This window comes from Drosophila kikkawai, chromosome X (assembly GCF_030179895.1).
Source record: "Drosophila kikkawai strain 14028-0561.14 chromosome X, DkikHiC1v2, whole genome shotgun sequence".
Taxonomy (NCBI): domain Eukaryota; kingdom Metazoa; phylum Arthropoda; class Insecta; order Diptera; family Drosophilidae; genus Drosophila; species Drosophila kikkawai.
In genome coordinates this window covers 24,131,639-24,152,731 of record NC_091733.1, presented here as the reverse complement: position 1 = coordinate 24,152,731, position 21,093 = coordinate 24,131,639, and the positions used below count along the sequence as shown (strand labels likewise).

The 21,093-nt window shown below is 37.3% G+C and overlaps 4 protein-coding genes across 6 annotated transcripts; 2 read left to right on the top strand and 2 right to left on the bottom strand.

Annotated features, from left to right (window-relative positions):
• Window positions 1–391: 391 nt before the first annotated feature.
• LOC108083840 (apoptosis-inducing factor 3) lies at window positions 392–10,985 on the bottom strand. Of its 3 annotated transcripts, none has more exons than XM_017179817.3 (4): window positions 10,839–10,985; window positions 7,773–7,865; window positions 7,584–7,717; window positions 392–2,440 (listed from the first exon to the last, which is right to left on the bottom strand). In XM_017179817.3, coding segments are annotated over exons 1-4 (1,947 nt in total). In that variant the 5' UTR covers window positions 10,841–10,985; the 3' UTR covers window positions 392–722. The 3 variants fall into 3 exon arrangements, with proteins under 3 accessions (XP_017035306.1, XP_017035307.1, XP_017035308.1); XM_017179818.3 differs by lacking the exon at window positions 10,839–10,985 and adding an exon at window positions 8,150–8,343; XM_017179819.3 differs by lacking the exons at window positions 7,584–7,717; window positions 7,773–7,865; window positions 10,839–10,985 and adding an exon at window positions 5,770–5,938.
• Window positions 2,707–3,687, top strand: LOC108083842 (uncharacterized). Its single transcript, XM_017179821.3, has one exon. The coding sequence runs from the start codon at window positions 2,707–2,709 to the stop codon at window positions 3,496–3,498; it is 792 nt and encodes a 263-aa protein (XP_017035310.1). The 3' UTR covers window positions 3,499–3,687.
• A 42-nt stretch (window positions 10,986–11,027) lies between the features above and the next one.
• On the top strand, window positions 11,028–12,123 carry LOC108083843 (tRNA (guanine-N(7)-)-methyltransferase). The gene is made up of 4 exons (XM_017179822.3): window positions 11,028–11,241; window positions 11,301–11,715; window positions 11,770–11,871; window positions 11,930–12,123. Exons 1-4 carry the CDS (start codon window positions 11,090–11,092, stop codon window positions 12,032–12,034), a joined length of 774 nt encoding a protein of 257 aa, XP_017035311.1. The 5' UTR covers window positions 11,028–11,089; the 3' UTR covers window positions 12,035–12,123.
• Window positions 12,004–13,407, bottom strand: Rtca (RNA 3'-terminal phosphate cyclase). Its single transcript, XM_017179820.3, has one exon. It carries the CDS (start codon window positions 13,198–13,200, stop codon window positions 12,115–12,117), a length of 1,086 nt encoding a protein of 361 aa, XP_017035309.1. The 5' UTR covers window positions 13,201–13,407; the 3' UTR covers window positions 12,004–12,114.
• Window positions 13,408–21,093: the final 7,686 nt, after the last annotated feature.

Genomic DNA, 21,093 nt, shown 5'->3' with positions numbered 1-21,093 from the left:
TTGATATCGATGTTAGGCGATGTATCGCTTATCAGCTTGTTACAAAATTCAACGATGCACGAACATCGATATTTTTTACACTGGACATCGACATCGTGCATGTCATTTGAACTTCCATCACTAACTAGAGCTTGTCTAAACATCGAAGACCTTGTCAATAGTAAGAATATCGATAGTAATGGTATTTTTCAACACTGTTTAGAGCAGAAAATAAAATCGTGCTGGTCACACTGCAACTTTACGGTTTAAATCAAAAGCTTTGACGTTGGAAATATTTAGCCAAAAATCTATAAATAAACAGTTTTTAAAAATCTTACATATTTCAATAAATTACAGGACAAAACATGTTTTAAAGCCAAAATTGTTTGCCGTAAAGAGAAACCCCAATTAATTTGGTTAATTACGACACTGTAAAACTTTATTTAGCAAAAATAAACCAATTTCAATGAAAACTTAATAAAAAAGAGAAAAAAAACCCTTGGTGCGACTGCTGCGACACGTTCTTCCTCACATCTTCTGGGCCAAAAGTGGCAAGCGCGGCGGGACCTCAATGGAGCTCCCCCGAATTACAATTACAATGTTTTGTTTACAATCACAATTACAATATTACATACACACGGATAATGTACACATTATGTACATATATAATGAATACTCAACGATTGCATGGAAATATAATAACAAATCTCAGGGGTAAATACACATCGATTAACGATATTCGGTTAACGATATTGGGCCACCGGCTCGCTGAGCTTCTTCGTCCAGTCCTGACGCGTGGCAGGATCCGCAATTTGGCCACGTCCCAGGCACTTGCCCTGCGAGGTGAGCTCCGCAAACTGGGCCACAACGGGATCACGACCGCACGAGGCCACCGCCGTCACCGTGTCCGCCTCGTTCACAAAATATGCCACAAACTTAAAGTCCTCTAGGCTGCCGTCGATGATGACCTCCTTGTAGGAGCCATGGCCGGCATACCGGATGCCCTTGCCAAAGATCAAAGTGAAAAAGAAGGGCACGGCCTCCAGTTTCTTCACGCCGCCGCACATATTAATGGCCGCCACCCGTCCATGGTACTGGGCCAGCTGGTAGTGACCGATATTCACGCGATCGTGGGCCAAACCATGGATGTGGGCATTGGCTATGTCGCCGCCCACATAGACATCGGGTACATTGGACTCCAGGAAATCGGTGACATCCACGGAGCCGTTGCGATTGATCTTAACGCCCGATTTGGCCAGGAACTGGGTGTTGAGCTTGGAACCGGTGCCCAGAATGAGCAGGTCACAGGGCAACCGTGTACCATCCACCAAGACCACCTCGGATACCTTGCCCTCGGCATCGCCAACGATCTCGGTGATGCCGCTCTCCATGCGCATCTCCACCTTGTTGTCCTCGAAGAGCTGCAGCACCCGCTGGCCAATCTCCGCCCCGAAGGCAGCCTTCAGCGGCACATTCTCGCGTCCCACAACAGTGACACTGGCCACCTTGGAGACCAGACCGGCGGCTGCTTCCAAGGCAATAAAGCTGGAACCCAGGCAGACCACACGAGCCTCGGGTGTGATGAGACCCACAATGGCCTTAGTGTCGGCCAGCTCCCGGACGGTGCGCACATTGGTCAAATTGACGCCGGGAATGGGCGGACGAAAGGCGGAACAGCCGGTGGCTATGTAAATCTTGTCATATTTCACCACATAACCATTGCTGCAGTGCAGCTCCTTCTGGGCGGTGTCCAGTTTGTCGGCAGCCACGCCCTGCCACACCTCGATGTCGTGCTCCTTGTAAAAGTCCTCGTCGCGGAAGCGCAACTGCTCGATCTCCAGCTGCATGGACTTGGAGATCTTGACACGATCGTAGGGCAGATACTCCTCGCGGCACACAAGGATTAGGCGACCGGTGAAGCCCTCCTGCCGGATGGTTTCCGCAGCCACTGCACCGGAGGGACCGCCGCCGACCACAATAAAGACACGCTCATCCTCGGGCTTGCGACGAACCATGTTCTTGAGACGCTTGTTCTGGGCCAAATCCGAGCGTTTGGCCCGCAGCAGCACTTGACCCTCATTGCCGACTTCCACGCGATAGCAGGGTATGGAGTCGAGTCCTGGGAAATCCTCAATGTCACCAGTGTCGAGATTAAAGCAGGCTCCATGCCAGGGGCACCGGACACGTCCCAAACCCAAAGCGCCCGTGTTCAAGGGAGCTCCATAGTGGCTGCACTTGGCACCCACAGCCTTGAGGTTACCATTTTGCTTGACCAGTAGGACACGGGTATCCTCATCAAAGTCCACCTGCCGCATCTCGTTCTCCTTGAGATCGGAGACATTGCATTCAACGGCCACGGGATCCGTGTATTCCACGGCTTCCGAGGAGGATGGCTGGGATGACATGGTAGTGCTGGGACTCTGATTGCTGCACTTGGACTGGTAGGAACCCACGGCACCAACTGAATCATCGGCCATCATGAAAATAAAAAACCAAAGAGAAAAGGTGATAAAGAGATGCGGTTAATGTATGGTTTCAGGTATATCTTGGCCACAGATAAGAACGAGTTGGGAGATAGAGGGAGGGGTGTGTGTGTGTGTGTGTGCGTGTGTGTAGGGGGCACATAAAAATTTTCCAGTTTTTCAGTTTTTCACTCTCAAGGGCTCAAGGGAAAGTCTGGCGAGGCTTGCTGCTCAGGTAGAAAGACAGGCGTAAATAGTCAAGAAAATGTCACGTTCGGGTACAGAAGTCTTTTTGGGTTTGCTTCTCCTGGTGGTGGGTTCGGTTCGCTCCCAACTTAGCAGCCTCCAGGAACTTGAGCTCAGTTCGCTGCGCACCCACAAACAGCTGCTGCAGGCGGAGATCTCACGTCTCTTCCTGGAACAGCCAGCCAGACCGGAAACCCAGCTTTTGCTGGATGACCTGCAGCTGAGGGATCACCAGCTTTCAGGGCAAATCGAAAGCCTGGAGGGTGTTGGCAAGGGTGAGGGCACCACCCAGCGATTGGCCATCAATCTCACCGCTGACTTTGAGCATCTGCAGCACAAGCTGGATGATTTGAAGCGTCAACTGGAGCGGCTGGATGGTCGCTTTGCCACGCAGGGCAAGCAATTGAAGCAGCACTCCACCTCGGAGATTACTCCTCCAGCGGCTGTTCCTGGTTTGGGCTCATTTCTCTGGGGGCCTCTGCTAACCATGCCGGAGTTTCCCCAAGGCAGCGTGGCCAGTGATCAGCAGGATCACCACCTGGATCAGCAGCAGCACCAGGGCTCCAGTCCCTCCATCATCAAACGTGTCATGGACATGCTGAGACCCTCGGTTGGCGTGGCCAATTTCCGCAGCCGCTGGGCAGAGTCGGACAAGTCAGCGGGTAAATCGGCTTTGGAAAAGGGAAAATCCTCGCATCCACTAAGTGCCGAGGAGCTACTGCCACAATTGCAGGAGCAGCGCCGATTTCTGGATGATGCCATCACGCGCCTGGAGCTACTGGCCGTTAAAAAGGGTTCCAAGAAAACTTGATGGAGAATAGTCAAGGGATTTAATCTAACCCAAAAGAGGATTTCCATATTAACCCATGTTTATGGGTGAAAGATAAGTGGCGCCCATAAATATATATATAAATATTGTGGCATCATAAATTTTAAGGAGATAACTGATAATGTATAAGCCCCAATCGAGTGGCTATCTTGTACGGTAATAAATTATATTAAGGCGAAATAAATACACTAATTAAATAACGAAAGGAATTTTGTTGTTTTAAAAAAAAATTAAATAAATTAAGAGCCTTATTTAGGTAGTATTTAATTTAGGAAAATTAAAGAACTTTTTAATAAAAAAGTATCTTTGAAATATACTTTGGATCAATCTTGAATTAAAAATCTTTAATTAATTATAATTAAACCGAAAATATAAAATTTCAAATTAATTATAATTAACCAGAAAATATAAAATGTTAAATTAATTTGTATTAAATTGAAATTATAAAATCTCCAATTAATTATAATTAACTCTTATATACATATAATATCCAAAATTAATTATAATTACACCGTATACAAGTAAAATATTTTAAAATATTTTAAAATAATACCTCCAAGCTACTATTTACATTGCTACTAAATTTTTTATAAAGGAAAGGGAAGCAGCTGCCTAATTGCCAAACGTTGCCTGGTTACCAGTGACCACAACAAGCGGATCTTAGCGACCAGGTACCAAAGAATCCGATCGATTGACTCATCCATTCATTCATCCACTAACCTCTTTCAATGTCAAACTTAAAAAGAAAATACCCTTAGCTTTTCCGGCCTTGCTACGTCATCGAGAAAACCAGCCAAGTAACACCTGTAAACGAGTGTTCCACTCTAGTTTTTGGTTTTAGTTCTGATTCTGATATGCCTATAATGTACACACTCCTATCTCGAGTGACTTGCATGCTTTACGATGTATGAATATGATATCTCTGATATATCACCTTCGATAAGGCGTGGTGTATATTGAATGGGCTCTCAATGATGCGGCAAATTGTGGGTGTATTTGGGGGTATACCAAGAAGCTAATCGGGGGAGAACCAAAGATATAGTGGTAGGGCCCTGAACATGACTGGAAATCCAGCAAACATCGTCATCGTCTAGCAAACATCTCGTCATTGTGATCATCGTCATGGAGAGAATGAGGCAAGTCATGTGAAATTCCCATACAGTGTAAGGCAAAAAATATGCTGCCAAGACCTACGGCTTAAGGTTATCTATTTGGTTGAGGAAGTGTTTCAGCATTTTAAAGAAATATTTAGTACTTAAATAATACACAACTTTCTCAAAAATTTAAATCTTAATTTTTGAAATGTTTCAAATGAAAAATAAAACCATAGAAAACTATATATTTCTATAAATATATTTCTAGTTAAGTATATATTTCTATAAATTTTTCTTTTCATTTTAAACATTTTATAAATTAAGTTTTTAGTTTTTCTTATTTTATAGTTTTCAAAAATAAATATTACTGCTATAAAACATTATTTTTCCAGGCCTTTTACTAAACATTCTAGAAGTTTTTTTAACTTTAAAAATATATTATTACCCCATTACTTATTTTTAAACATTTGTTTTATTAAAATAGTATATAGTTTTCTAAAGATTTTTTTTTTCATTTTTAACATTTCAAAAACAAAGTTTTTAGATTTTCTTATATTATAGTTTTCAGAAATAAATATTAGTAAGTTATCAGGCTTCATTCTAGAAGTTTTTAACAGAAAAAAAATATTAATAATTAATTATTTGAAAAACATTCTTGAAAAATTGCTGAAAATTTTGGAATGAAAGAATGAATAAGGCAAACCTTAAAAAATTTTACAAAATTATTTTCAAGGAAGACAAAATTCTTTAAACTTTATAAGGACTTTTAAAGCACTTCTGTATAACTACTTTTAGATACCTTAATTCATTTTTTTATCATTTAAAAATCCCACATATAAAATACAAATCTTAAAAAGGTGAACGAACAATTCTAGGCTGCACTGTTGTACCTACAGACATTTCCAACCTCTTTTCCTTCTCTTTCAACTCTGTGTCTGTCTTCTTGTCTAATTAGTAATGACTTGCCATGTTAATCTAAGATTCAGGTCTCTCTTACACACACGGGTCTAAATAATAAAAGCAAAAACCGGTTGGCACTATGACTCAAACTGTGACCAGGGCCAAAACCTAAATAATAATAGTAGTAACACAATAATAATAATGTTGTTGATAATGAGCAACAATTGCCGGAGAACACAACAGCGAAACCAGGTCTCACCTTAATAATTAACCACACGAAAAGGTAGTTATGTATGCACGTAAAAAGGATTTCCGATTTCAGATATCAGAAGGCGAGACTATAATATTGTTTAAGAGAATTCACAATTATGTTCACTGGATTTTTAAGAGCTTTTTCAACGCTTAAACGCCGGCAGTTGTTGGACGAATGAATCGCTGGCTATGACGGAGACCGACGATGAAGCCGCCGCCGATGTAAGCGAAACGAGTGGGGGGCAAAAATATGCGAAAAGTCAAAGGCAAAACCAAGAGAACGGGCATGAGAAAGAGAGAAGCGAAAAGAGTATAAAGAGAGGAAGGCGGAATACCGATAGCAGTAGCCACGGCCACAGTGGATATCGATAAGCGGAAACAAAAACATTTTTAAGGAAGCTTTTTGAAGAAGTAAATTTTTAAAATTTCCTACAACAGTTAATATTTAGCTTAATGCCTTTAAATATATTATATTTTTATTAATTTCGTACTCAAAAATTCCCACAGACTTTAACCGATTATAAAAAACCGCAATTTATAATCTAAACAAAGTATGAAAAATAGGTTTTCCTGTTTTGAAAAATAGTTTTACTGATTACCTAAAAGCTATTTTGGCCACCTGATAATAATTTATAATTAAAACAATTATTTAATAAATTAAATTAATTAAATATTAAACAATTTCAAGTGGTATTCACTGTGGCAATGACGCAGCAAAGAAGCAAACAAGTTGCCCTCACCCGCTGGTCTTCTTCGCAATACTCCTTCTCTTTTTTTTTTTTCGGGGCCTGAGACAATTATCTAACCTCCCTCTTCAACCCGAAAACCAGCTGTGCCTCTAAAGCGTGTCATTCCCACTCTCCCAATCTCCAATCTGTATTAAGTTCCCCACACAATTGGCCTTGTTCGATCGGTAAAAGGAGCACGGCCAATGGCGGCTATCATCGGATCCATCTGCGACATGACCGCACAATTTTCCTAATTACTGCCACATGGGGTACGATTGGAGTTGGGATAGAAAGTATAGAGACAGGGGCTATATATGTACATATAAGTACATTTATAGAATAATAGAATGTAAAGAATTTACATAGAAATAACTGGACAATTTGTATGGAAAATAATCATAATAAAAATTAAATTAGAATCAGTTTAAGGCTACTTTTACTTTTACCCTAAATATTAATCAATTTAACAAAATTTAAGGGTGATCCAAACATAAATAATACAATCAAAATTCAATGAATATGTAACAAAAATTAGCATACAATTTCTAAAATTTATTGAATTTAAGATTGATCAATAAATAAGTAATAAAACCAAATTCCCATGAATTCTTAATTTAAAATTAAATTAAATTAAATTACCTTTACAATTAAATTTAAAAATGTAGACTGAAAGCCTTAGTGGCTTTGGCTTAAATTGATTTGTAATTGGAAATTGAATTTGTTATTATAATAAAATAATAATAATAAATTTGTAAAAGACTATTCATATTTTTAAAATATTTGTAAATTAATGATACGTTATAAAATCCGTATATTTTGTAAGAAACAATAATTTAAACCCATTCCTAAAGAAGAATTGATGTAAGTTACAAGATTGTAAGTCCTTACTGAGATATACATCCGTCAGATACTATTTACTATACGTTCATTTATATTCTATAGAAAAAAGGGTCTACGACTATATATAAAAACCTTTTAAATTTAAAATTTGATTAAAATTCAAAGCCACTTGTGCTTATTACTCCTAAACTTGTAAATTTTAACTCTCAAAGCTTAAATATTACCAGATAATACATAGATATCTTATATTTACCTGGGGTTTTCTCTTTTTTGGGTGTGCTGCCCGTGGTTTTGTACTCCTTGCAGTTGATGGATCCCATTGTGTATATATTTCGTTTGTGCAACTGGCTTTCAGACCACTTAGCGGTGAGTATTTTAAAGGATTTGCTGTTTCAAAAACGGTTTTTTAGAATTTTTATATTTTTTTTGGTTTAGGTATTACCTCGGCCTGTCCTGCAGTATCCGTAGAACGTTCCTGATGCCACCAGTATTTGCGTGGGCCAAGTTTATGGGTAATCGCCAGCAGGGTTTCCACCTGAAAGTTGAGTTCACAGTTTTAAATTAGAAGCTTTGGCTGCTTTCCACTTCCGAGCAATCAATCAATGCACTTGAGCGCGCCTTATCAGTTAGTTAGTTGTACGTGCTCTAATTATTTTGTTTAAATTTAAGCCTCGAGGGCCAACTGGCCGCCCGGCTAAATGCTGATTCATGCGATGGGAAATTCCGTATTATTAAAAAAGTTTTGGAGATGAGAGATGAGAGAGTCTGCTAATCGCACATCTTTGTTTATTTGCAAACTCTGCTTGTTCTTCCACTCACCACTCTCTCCAGTTGGAACAAAAACAATAACAAAAACAAAAACAAAAAAAATAACAACTGGAAGCGCAATGGAACGGATGCGACTTTTAGAGAGAGAGCGTGCAACAGGTCTGCTACAAGGCACAGCTGCTGCAGAGACCAAGAACGAAACGTGGTGGGAGAGCGAGCGAGAGAACCACGTCTGTCCCGAGTGAACAACGAACCGCTTATGACGCTGGAAGCTTCGAGCCTCCAGTCCAGTCGGGTACAAGTGTGCGCGCACAGTCAAGGGTCAAGCTAGTAGCACTGGAAATGCATTTAACTACATGCATTTTAGATTTATTATTTAATTTAATTTAATAAAGATTTATTAATTAAATGTAATAAAAAATTCATATAATAATAATAATAAAAAATATTAGAAAAGAACAATAATACAAATAATATTTTTTATATATTTTAATTTTTTATATAATAAAAATGATATAAAAATATTAAAAATAATATTATTTTTATTAATTTTAACATATATTATTTAATAAAAATATTTAATATTTTAATTTTAATATTTAATAAAAATAAATTTATATTTATTAATTTTAATATTTTTATTTATTTTTATATCATTTTAATAATATTTTTTTTATTTGTATTAAAAAAATATTAATTGTATAATAAAAATATTATTATTTATATTTATTTATAAAATTATGTAATAAAAATATTATTAATTATATTTTTTATTTCATTCTTTAATTATAAATATAAAAAATTTAACTTAAGTATTTTAAATTATTTAATTAAATAATTTATAAAACCCCTCAGAAAATATTTGTATATAAATTTCCAGTACTACAACCAACCTTAAAATGTACATAAAAATTCTCTGAACCAAAGATTTAATTCCTAAATATAATTAAAACCTATAATCATGCCCCCAACTGTTCGCATTACTCGACCAGGTATATGTGCGTGTTAACGTGTGTTTTTTACTAACGCAAACGGCACGACCTTGCCGCCGTCGCACTTCACTTCCAATTTCAAGCAATCTTTTTGTACCTCCTTTACACCGGCCACGCCTTTCACCCCACCAACAGCACCGGTTTTGTTTTTAATTTGGAACGGCCAGCAGTTAACACAATAATAATAATAATAATAAAGAGAGTAACAAACGGGCACACAATTTAACCTTCGCAGAGTTACAGACCAATGCACTCCGCTCATAAGCCAAACCAATCCGATCCACCTGTTGCCAATAAGCACTGTACACCTGTGCACCGGTTAAATTGCATCACCGAAAAAGCCCAACTAGAACAGTTAAAAGACTCACTGCGGTTTCTCCCCGCAACAACTAACGACTAACAACTTGTTCCCAATTCGAAGTTACTTACAAATACATCGTTCGTAATTAAATAGAAAATACCCGTTCTTTTGGCAGACTATAAAAACTTGTTGATAAGTAATGCGACAGATATCAAAGTGCCTATAGCATAGTTGGGGACAAGTGTGTTTTGGTAGCTACAATCTTCAATGATGGGTTTTTATATGAAATATATATTTATAAAAACAATATTATTTATATATAATATATATTATTATGATTTTAAGGGCATTGGTATATATCTCTTTTAATCTTTTCTTATTTTAAGTTTGCAATCCTTATCTAAATCACCGTCCTAAGACTGTTTTGTCAGTGTCCGGCTTAAAGGCAAATGACACTTGTCAATCAGACTTTGGAAGTACAGCTCAAAATATTTAAATTTTTTAAATAACCTAAAGACAGCTTATCAGATTTGAGGAAATTCTATTTTTTAGGCAGAATATTTAGTAAAAAAAAATAAAAACCTATCTTTTAACCACAACATTAAGTTTAAAAAAAACATACCTTATACCCTCTATAGACGAATTTCTTGATAAATTTACTTAGTTTCTGGCTTATGTAGATATAATATTTATTTTTAAGATTTAAATGGAATCAAAACACTAATATTAAATTGGATAAAATAACAATACATATTAACATAGAAAAATTATGTTTTTTAGTGCAAGGTTTTTCATATCTTATGATTTATTGTATTATAAATGTATTTTAAAAATTTTAATGAGCTGTAAGGGATAAAGGAATATGGCAAAAAAAAAAAAAAATAACTAAATAAATAAAAATAAATTAAAATACATAAAAAAAAAAAATAATTAAATAAAAAACTAATTTAATACAGAAAAAATAAATAACAATATAATTAAATACATAAAAAAAAAACCAATAAATAAATAAAAAAAAAATATTACAAAATTTAAAATAAATAATATAATAATATGTTATAAAAATTGGTATATCCTGTAAGGGATTAGAGATTAGTTTAAAAAATAAATAAATAAAATAAACAAAAAATGTAAACATTAAATTAAAAAAAAATGTGTAACAAATATTTTAATATGCTGAATGGATACATAAAATTTTTTAAATACAATTTAAATAATAAATAAGTTATATTAAATAAAATAATACTCCTAAAACTATAGCTATGCCCCTCAATGTGTGCAACAAGCAGAAAGAGAGAGAGAGAGAGAGAGAGAGAGAGAGTGTGAGGGGGACAGAAGGTCCTCTGCCAGCCGGCTCCACTGGAAGGAGCGCGTACGTGCACCCTGCACACGCACATCTGAATTAACAATCTAACTATGTATAGATGAAGTACAAAGTGTTACTTACATAATGGAAGTAAAGTATTGTATAGCCGCCACTCCTCCTGCCCGGCTAAACACTTTTATTTCTGCCAAAACGAGCGCAGAACTTGCATGTCCAAATGTTTACAACTCGATGGGGTGTTGCCAGACTACGTTGTTGTCAGTGTGACCGCACTTGACCGATTGTCACAAATATGCGATAGTTGCCGATAGTGCCAGCTCTATTTGGTCAACGTGCTCGCTTTTGGTTTCTGTTCTCTGTTTTCCTTTCGAATTATGGTGACCACCGAAGAACAGGCGCAGAATAAGCATCCAGGCCGGGAGCCAGCGGTGCTGAGCTGCACTTCAGCGGTGACTGGACTGCCCCAGAAGCGCTACTATCGCCAGCGGGCGCACTCGAATCCCATTGCAGATCATAGCTTTGACTAGTAAGAGTTGATCCTCTTGATGAAATGATTTCCTCTTAACGATTTTCGTTTCCACACAGTCCCGCCCGGCCGCAGGATGTGGACTGGCATGCGATGTACCCCAACATCCAGGAGGGTCAGCAGGTGAGCTTCGCGGACATTGGCTGCGGCTATGGCGGCTTCCTGGTCACCCTGGGCGAAATGTTCCCCGAAAAACTCTCCATAGGCATGGAAATTCGCGTCAAGGTCTCCGACTACGTGGTGGACAGGATCAAGGCACTGCGACACAAGAGTGGAGAGGCGGGTGGGGCCTATCAAAACATAGCCTGCATTCGCACCAATGCCATGAAGTATCTGCCGAATTACTTTGCCAAGGGGCAGCTGGAGAAGATGTTCTTTCTGTATCCAGATCCGCATTTCAAGCGGGCCAAGCACAAGTGGCGCATCATCAACCAGGCCTTGCTCTCCGAGTATGCCTATGTGCTGAAGAAGGGGGTGAGTATTTTGGCTAGAAAATAAGACTTGGACTTACTTATCTGTAATCTTCAGGGTCTGGTGTACACCATGACGGATGTGGAGGACCTGCACAAGTGGATTGTGTCGCACATGGAGCAGCATCCGCTGTACCAGCGTCTGGATGAGCAGGCGGCGGTATGTAGTCTAATATTTTAGAGGTTTTCCAGCCATAAACTCTCTCATTTTCATCCAGAATGCCGATCCCATCACCCCAAAGCTCTACCAGAGCAGCGAGGAGGGCGCCAAGGTAGTGCGCAACAAGGGCGATCATTTTCTGGCCATTTTCCAACGCCTCTAGCGACGCCCCCCGCGTTTATTCTTGTATAAAATGTAAACAATAATTTAGACAAAAATATTGTAAGTAAAGATCATCGATTGTTAAAGCAACCCGTTGAGTTGTCCCAGCCCCACGCAGGTGACCAGCGTCTTGTCAAAGTTCTCCATTGTCACCTCGAACTTGACGCCAGTTATTTGCTCGGCCACATGGATGGCGGTGCGTGTGTGTTTGGTCAACTGACCAGTTAGCATACGGGAACATCCTTCGGCCAGTGCCATGTAGATGATGAGTTGATCCTGCATGTGTGCATCCACGCAGATCTCCTTGCGCACATATTCGGTTAGCTTGCAGGCGGCATTCGAGCCCAGTAAATGTCCATGCATCTTTCGTTCGCCCACAGCACCTGAGCCTAGGATACAACCGGTGGTTGTATGGGCTGTGACCAGGATGGCGGCCCCATTGTCCGATGCCACATCGAACGTTAGCTTCTTGGGCTTGATGTTGCACTCCTGATTGGGCCACAAACGATGGATTTCACGTCGGGCCGTCTGTTGCATGTCCAGAGCAATGCTCATGGGCAGCCTCCCGGCACAAAAGGCCACACCGCCCACCTTGTCCAGCTGGCCGAACTTGACCAGCTGCCCGGCCTTGACTTGATGCACTGGCTCCACATCCAAAATGCATCGTCCATTGCCACGGGGATAGAATCCATGCTGTAGTAGCTTCAGTTCAAAGCTAACCCCAAAGCGTAGGAGATTGGGTAGCAGCACCTCATCCATGTACTCCACCTGCGGAGCAAATGCCACATTAGTTCCCCCGGTGGCGTCCACCTGGGAGGCTCCGTCGGCGAACAGGAGGACGGGCAGTGCCATCTGATAGACCAGCGTGATGCTGGCCGCTGTCTGGACGGCCACACGGTAATTGCCAGACCGTATGGTGTGCGGTATGAACTCCAATTTGGTGGAACCCATTGTATTTCCCACCACATCCGCATTGGTTATGTCGCGGAGCAGCTTCACGCCGTGCATGTGCTGATGCGAGAGTCCCGGCTTGGGACGATTGGCCCGGATGTTCACTACACGGACGGGCTTGCCCAGGATGCAGCTGAGGCTTAGGGCGTTGCGCAGCGCCTGTCCGCCGCCCTCCAGATAGGATCCATCAATCTCTACAAAGTTCGTAGCAGCCATTTCTCCTGGTTTGTTTTGAGTGAGTGAGATTCCAGTGGCTCCTTGGCACTTCGACACTGTCGGCGGAGCAGCGGTCTACTTGGTTTTCCCCAGTTAGTTTACACCTTTTCACCGTTGCTGGAGGTGTGTCACCCAAGTTGGTCATTTATTAAATTCAATTTTAAACATATTTCGGCTTCTTGTGAAAATATTGCCAGGATTTTATAAGTGCCGGTTGTTTTTGCGAGAAAGAGAAAGCATTTTGGCATTGACTGAGAGCTGGTCACATTGAAGCAGTGCTGCCAGACAGAGGGAGGAAGCTAACCATGGCCTTGCCAGGCGCCACTTTTCAAAAAATTGTGGCGAAACGGTCAATAGCCTACATATAATAGCACATATAGTATGTAGAAGCACTTACACTATCCACATGTGCTCCCTACTGTATATATCTTAGGCCGGCAATCTCATTCTAGGAATGTTAAAACCAATGTTAAAACCAGTTGGGAATTATAAGTGCACATGTGAAGGTATTTATTATTTATTAAAAATATTTACCTAAAAATTAGTTACTTTAAGGATAGCTATGAAAGAGTAAGTAAGTAGCTATGAACAAGAGAGATTGGCTACTTCTGTAATAGCATTGTGCTCTGTTTTTAGAGGTGGAGAAACATCGATGCGAACATCGATGACATCGATGTTTTCGAAACATCGGAAACATCGATGCTTAGCGGGGCAACATCGATGTTTTTTCATTTATTTATTGTATTAATTATATTTTAGATTACTACAGATGGCGACTCCTTTAAAACGTTTGCTAAAAAATACTTCTGCGTTCTCGCATCTTCGCACGAATCTGAAAGAGTTTTCAGTAAAGCTTCACAACTTATAAGTGAGCTTCGCACGCGGCTCCTCTTCCTTAAACAAAAACAAACATGGAAAAATATGTAAATATATATACTAGAGTTCGGGATAGCAATATCCTAAAAAACTATTATTTTCTTTGGACCATGTATATATTGAAACATTGATATTAAATTTGTTTTTGTTTTTAGTTTTTATTTACAAACTAAGAAAAAGAAACTATATACCAAAGAAGTGGAACATGAATATCATGAAGTTTTATTTTAATTAGTTTTTTGTTTTTTTTTTATTTAACAAGTGATTAAAAAAATTGAATTTTTGTTGAAAATTTGACTTTTATTTTTTTAATATTACAAATTAAAATAAAGTTCATATACACTAATATAACTGTTAATTTTTTTTATTTAAAACATCGATGTTTCATCGATGTTTTTCGCCAAAAACATCGAAAACATCGATGTCCCCGAACATCGATGTTTCTCCACCTCTATCTGTTTTCCATATTTTATAAGTTTACCAGCTTTTACAGATCCGGAAATCCAAGAACAACACCAACAAGTACACCCCTCGCCCGCCCTTGCACAAAAACAAAAAACCTCCAAGAGCGGGCCGGTTACCGGTCACTTCATTCCGGAGATGTTAGAACCAGTTGGGAGTTATAAGTTCACTTGAGTGAATTTTTTTTTATCAATAATTTTATGGCGAATTCGACATGTTTTTTAATGAAAAATTTCTAGGTTAACATAACAAATTTGCCTTTTAAAATATAGTAAATATATATTGTTTTTTATATTATAAAATTATAATTATTATAATTATTTCAAAGTTAAAGTATATTAAATAAATATATTCCTTATTAAAATTACTTTAAATTATTTACTTATACTTTAAACCAGGCTTTTGTCTGCTTAAAGGCGGAAAAGCCCTAAGACCAAAAAGAAAACCCTCTCTCCTTTTGGATATTTAATTTTGCTCAAGTACACACACACATACACACACCAGCACACACACACACACACACGTGCGTTACATTTCAAATAGCGCATAAATTTTGAAAAGTCCATGCAAAATCAAAACGAAATTTCCTTGCCGGACAGCAGCCCTCCATTTTCGTTAAGCAGATGGCAGAGGGGTAACTCCATTGCGGGGCCACATATGTGCCCTGCTCCACCCACAAGCCCACCTCACACCAGCCCACCTCACTCCCCCTTCTATTACTCCACTCCCTCCTCTTCTACACTTTACAGAATTACGCATGCTTTCAGCTCTAGGCATTGTTGTTGTTGTTGTTTTTCGGTTGGACGCTGCCTGTAAAAGTAGAGAAGGAGGAGGAGATGGGGTTGGTTTTTTGGGGCGGGTGGATGGAGCTTAAAATGTGCAGAAAGCATAAGCCTAAGCTTTTTTATCGCTTCGACCATGAGACAGGCCAGACCAGGGCCAGAAAAAGTGAAAGTGGTCCAGGTACACGCAGAGAAATTGCCAGTGACTTAGGATAAGTAAATAATACAGCTTTTATTGCATACTTTTGGATAAATTAATTTTATGGCGATTTTTTTGGGTACTTTTTTGATTTTAAATCGAAGATTCTGTTTTTTTTTTTTAATTTCCCGTTTTTGTAGATGATAATTTATGTTTTTATTAAAGATTAAGCAATGACTAATTATAAAACGTTAATTTGAAATTATTAAATTAAACATTAAAGAAAATATTTTATAAAATTACACAATTTTTGAATGTAGTCTTTAAAATTCCTCTTTATTTCGATTTTAAAGATTTGGTAATAAATTTCTCTCAGTGTCCAAATCCCTCTTGCCCACACACAGACACACACACACACATGGCGAATTTGAATTGTGTTTGTGTGCTCTGGCGTTGTATAGTTGAAAGTTTCAATATTGGCTCAGCCAGCAGTGTTTGGGGGGGATGGGGGGTGGGACTAGGTGGACCCGGTGGGTTGTGCCTGCCCAACTGCCCAAAAAACGCCCACAGTGACAGCACATAAGCACACACATATATGTAGATTTGTATATGTAGATATTTACATTATTCATGCACACACACTCACACTCAGGCTCTCTTTTTGAAAAATGCGTTTTATTCAAAGCGGAAGCAGCTGCCCTGACCAGGGGCTGGAGCACGGTTGGAGGAGCACGCGTGGAAGGGGGGCTGGAGGTCCTGCGGGATTTTGGGGACTTTAGCCTTCAAGGTCTCGTCCTGCGTGGTCCTGCTCAGCAGCGTTTCCACCTAACCCGATCTATTCGATGAACTTTCTTCACAAAACAGAGCCACTTTTATTAGTTTTTAAATTATATAAATTTAATTTAATATATTTTCGCAAATTAGAAAATTAATTTTGATTTTAAAATTGAAAAAAATACACTAAAATTCTTAGAGATTTGCAATCAATTAAATTGGCGCTTAAAAGTATGCCACAAAATGTCTTCCTATAAATAAACAAGTTTTGCAAGAACAAAACTTAAATATGAACTTTTAATCTTAATAAAACTTGTAATATAAATAATAAAAAATGTAATATAAATAATACAAAATTTAATATAAAAAATAAACCACTAAAAACACATCGATTTATCAGTTTCTTGTCAGGGCATTATCCTATTCTGCTAACCCCACCTTAATCTTTCTTTCCCATTTCGCAATCCACTTTCCCTTTTACTTTGACTAGTTTCGATACCGCCCCCCACCCCACACACACACTAACGAAACCAATTGTCACATTCTCAAATTCAGGCACACACACAAGCGGGGTTATGTGATTATATAGTACATCCCGCCCCCCCATTCAGAAAGCTGAACGATAGAAAGGGCGCCAAGGACTTTCTCCCCCGGGCATTACCATTCCGTATGCAAAGTAAAAAAAAAAATACAAATTTTAAAGCCATACCACCTGCTGCTTAAGACTGTGGCTTACCCTGTTTTCGGAGTTTCTGTTTATTTTTAAAAAATTTTACCCAAAATCGGTCTAAAAATGGCAGTATATTTAGAATTTGGCAACCGTCACTTCATTCCAGGGATGCTAGAACATGTTGGGAATTATAAGAGAAATTCGCTCTTGAATTTGGAAAGAAATCTAATCATAGCGATTCAGATATAAAATGCCCTAAATGAAATTTTTTCTTAAATATAAAAAATTATTTTAAAGAGTGTGGATTGAAAATTTAAATTTTTACACAGCCTAAGCTTAAATCACAGCCTACTTTTCAGCAGTTTCTTCAAGTTAACTGAAAATCTCCTGACAATATATACCCCAAAAATATAGGAGAAAATTCTCAACGCGTTGTTTACCCAACCATCAGCAGTGTCCATATGTGTGTATGTGTCCACATTTATGTGTGTGCGGGTGTGCGTGTGTGCCCGGCATAAGTGTAAGCTGCTTTTAGGCGCAGCTAACAGCGCCAAAGCGCCTTTAAAAGGTTTTAAATTTTCCCCGAGGAAGCGAGGAAAAAAAGGGGAACGAGCTTTACTCTGTCCATATGCTTTGTTTTATCTAAAATCAAAGAAAATTATAAAAAAATATATATAAATAAATTAAACTGCATGTCGAAATGCCAATGCATCTCGGAGACTTTTCCACTTTCACTTGCCTTTACCATTTCCAATTTTTTCCTGACCCGCCCTAATGTGGTTTGCCTTGGACACAATATAATGCCGCCAAAGACCCCCCACCTACCCCCTCTGATTTTTCCTCATTTTCTTTTTACCATTTTCCATTTTCAGGCGGCACTGCAGCGTAATTGTGTTGGCTTGTTGGATTTTTTTTAGATTTAATATAAGAAAATATAATTAATACATATTAAAACATATTTTTTATGAATTTATAAATTTTTAATCAAATTATATTCAAGTAGTTTCTATGATTTTTATTAAAATTAAAGAAAATTATATATTAAAGACTTTGGAAAACCCTGATTTTTTGGGTATTTCTTGTATATAAAATAGTATTTTTTAAGACAAATATAAAATATATATTTTATAATTATTATATTATAATTTTATTTATTTTTTTAATATTATTTTATTAATTTATTTTATATCTTATATTATATATTTTATTAATTAAATATTAAATTCCTTGAAATATCTCTTGAAAAAAAAAATATATTTTATAAATTAAAAACCAACTTGGCTTCTCTAATATAAAATGCCAGCATATCGGATTCTTCAATCAAAAAACTGGCACACACCCACACCAACACTCACACACACTCACTGGCACAATGGATCGGTTTTCCAATCGTTCTACCTGCTTTTGCCATTACTTTTCCTGATTTTTCCACCGGATTAAGTGCAGCAAGGTGTGTGCACCAAAGTCCTCATTCCACTCATTGTTCCCAGCACACACACACTCGCACACACACGCGGGACTCATTAAGTTGGCGTGCAACAATAAATTACAACGATTCGACATACACACATACACAGGCACGCGGAAAAGCGATACGAAGAGGAAGGAAAATGCCCAGGGAAAAACCACTCTACCGGCTGTCCTTGAGCGGCGATTAAATTTCTTTGATTCGGGTTTATGCGGAATGTATAGATCATGATCAGTCCGGGGTGGGGTTTAATTTATAGAAATTGGGTTTCAAAATAATATTAATATAATATAAATATTATGTAGATGTAATATAAATATTATATAAAATAATTATATTAATATTATATAAATGTAACATAAATATAATATAAATAATTAACCAGAAAGGGAGAATACTTTTGGAAGCCGAATTTATAATCGATCATAACTAAGTCAAAAAAGCATTAATTTTAAATCGGAAAACGGCATAATGTTCGTTTTTATTAGCTTAAAACAACTGTATACTTAATTTACCATCTAAATTTTGGTCGATTTTTCACAATTTTAACGACTCCTTATATTTTTTTGAAAAAATGGGTATACATTTTTTAAGGACAAATCAAAACCTAAAAAAATCATAACTCCCTTAAAAAATCATTAATTTTAATTTGGAAAACGGTGTCAATTTAGTTTTTATTAGCTTAACAAATCTGTATACTTCATTTGACATCTACAAAATATGCTAATTTTTGTCAATTTTCGATATTTTAACGATGTGACCCCTTATAAATTTTTAAAAAATTTTGTAAAACTTTGTTTCCTCCTAACATGCCTAGATCGACCCGCCTGTTAATGCTGATCAAGAATATATACGATTTATAGGACTAAAAATAGAAACCCCTGAAAGCGTATACAAAATTTTTTAATAATTATTCAGGTTCAAAACCTCTCCTTATCTTATGTCTTTATATTTTTTTTATTGTTAAATAATAATTATACATTAATATTAATTAAATGCTAATGTAACTAATTCGTATTTGGGTATTTCTGTAAATTTACTACTATTTATTGTCTTCTAATCTTAATTTTTGTAAATTTTGGAACCCGCATAAACCCTGTTCCTGTGCTCCTCTCCACACCTGACGTTCAAAACAATCAAAGGCAGTATGAACTGCAGGGCCAAGTGCAAGTGCCCGGGCATCGCCCACTTTATCCATTTTCAGCTCAAACTCGGTGTTTTTCGTTTTTGGTTCTTGATTTTTCCGAGCACAGGAAACCCAAAGCCGTCGTGGCGTCGCCACCACCTGTAGATTTTTCCGATTTCGGCGATGGCTGCATTCCAAATGATGTACGGCGCCTTTTAATTGGACACGGTCTGCGTGATTGCGCTTCTCCTGCCCTCCTGTCCTGCCCAGCCCTGTCCTGCTGCGCCTTAACGGTGTGCACTGGGAGAAATTGATTAGTGTTTTTGTCAAAATAAAATTTTAAAAATATTTTAATTATAGGTCAAGGTTAGGCAGTAATTTTGAGCCTGAAATTGAAGCTTAAAATCTTGTTTTTTAACAGTTTTCCAAATTTTAATAATAATAAGAAATAATTTATATATATTTTATTTTTGAGAGAATTTTAAACTAATTAAAAAAATGGTTGAAAAGCGAAAATTATTATTTAAAGTTATTTTTCTTTGATATAAATTAGTTTATCTGATATTAATCAACTTTCTTATGTTAAAAATACTAACAATATTAATAAATTTTAAAATTAATGTTAAAATACATTTTATTCACACAAAAAAATCAATTAAATACACTCAAACACCGTTTTTCCCAGTGTTTCCTGAATTTCCAGCCTGAAAATCAAGTTTCAAGTTCAACATTATCATCATCATCATCATCATCATTATGTGTAATTACCCCGGACAAGGCCAGACCTCATCCTGGCAGCTCCTAAACCCTCTTCGATAACCCAGTTAGCAACCCAGAAAAGTAAAACTTGCAGGCTGTGTGTAGTTTACATTCTTTATTTCGGTTCAAAAAAAATTCATTTTCTCTGTCTTTCTGTGTGTCAGTTGCTTGGCTTTCAATATGTGTGTTTTTTGGCTTGACAATATGGGGGGGAGGGGGATATATATATTTTTATATATATTTTCTATATATATATATATATTCATAGGGATACACATAGACTGCGCTGATACTCGTGCATAAATTCATTTGTTTTATCGATTTGGTTTACATCGAGATGAAGGGGGTATCGCATTTTTTGCTCTATAAAATCTTTGTTTATGTTAAAAATCCCACGTTTTGCAAAATTTACAAATAGACACAAAAGGAAAATAAAAATTGGTTTATTTAATTAATGAATTTATTAATTTATAAAACCCTTTGCATTGCATTTTTGCCTGGGATTTGCTTTGCCTTCTTTGTGTGTTGTTGGTGGTGTTACAGAGAGAGAAAAAGGTACACGGTTCCTTGTTGAATTATTGTTTTCTTCTCGATTTTTAGTTGTTAATATTTTAGTTTTTTTTAGTCAAAGTTTCACTACACACACGCACACATATATATATAGACCATTGGGAAAGATCAACTCTATGTTCCGGTTTTAATATTTCTCACTTGGTGCTTTCAAAAATTTTCCATTAAATATATATATATATATATATATGTATACCCGATCGTCACATATATGTGTGTATAATTTGTAAGTTTCATGTTTTTTGTTTTTATTTTAATAATTAATTG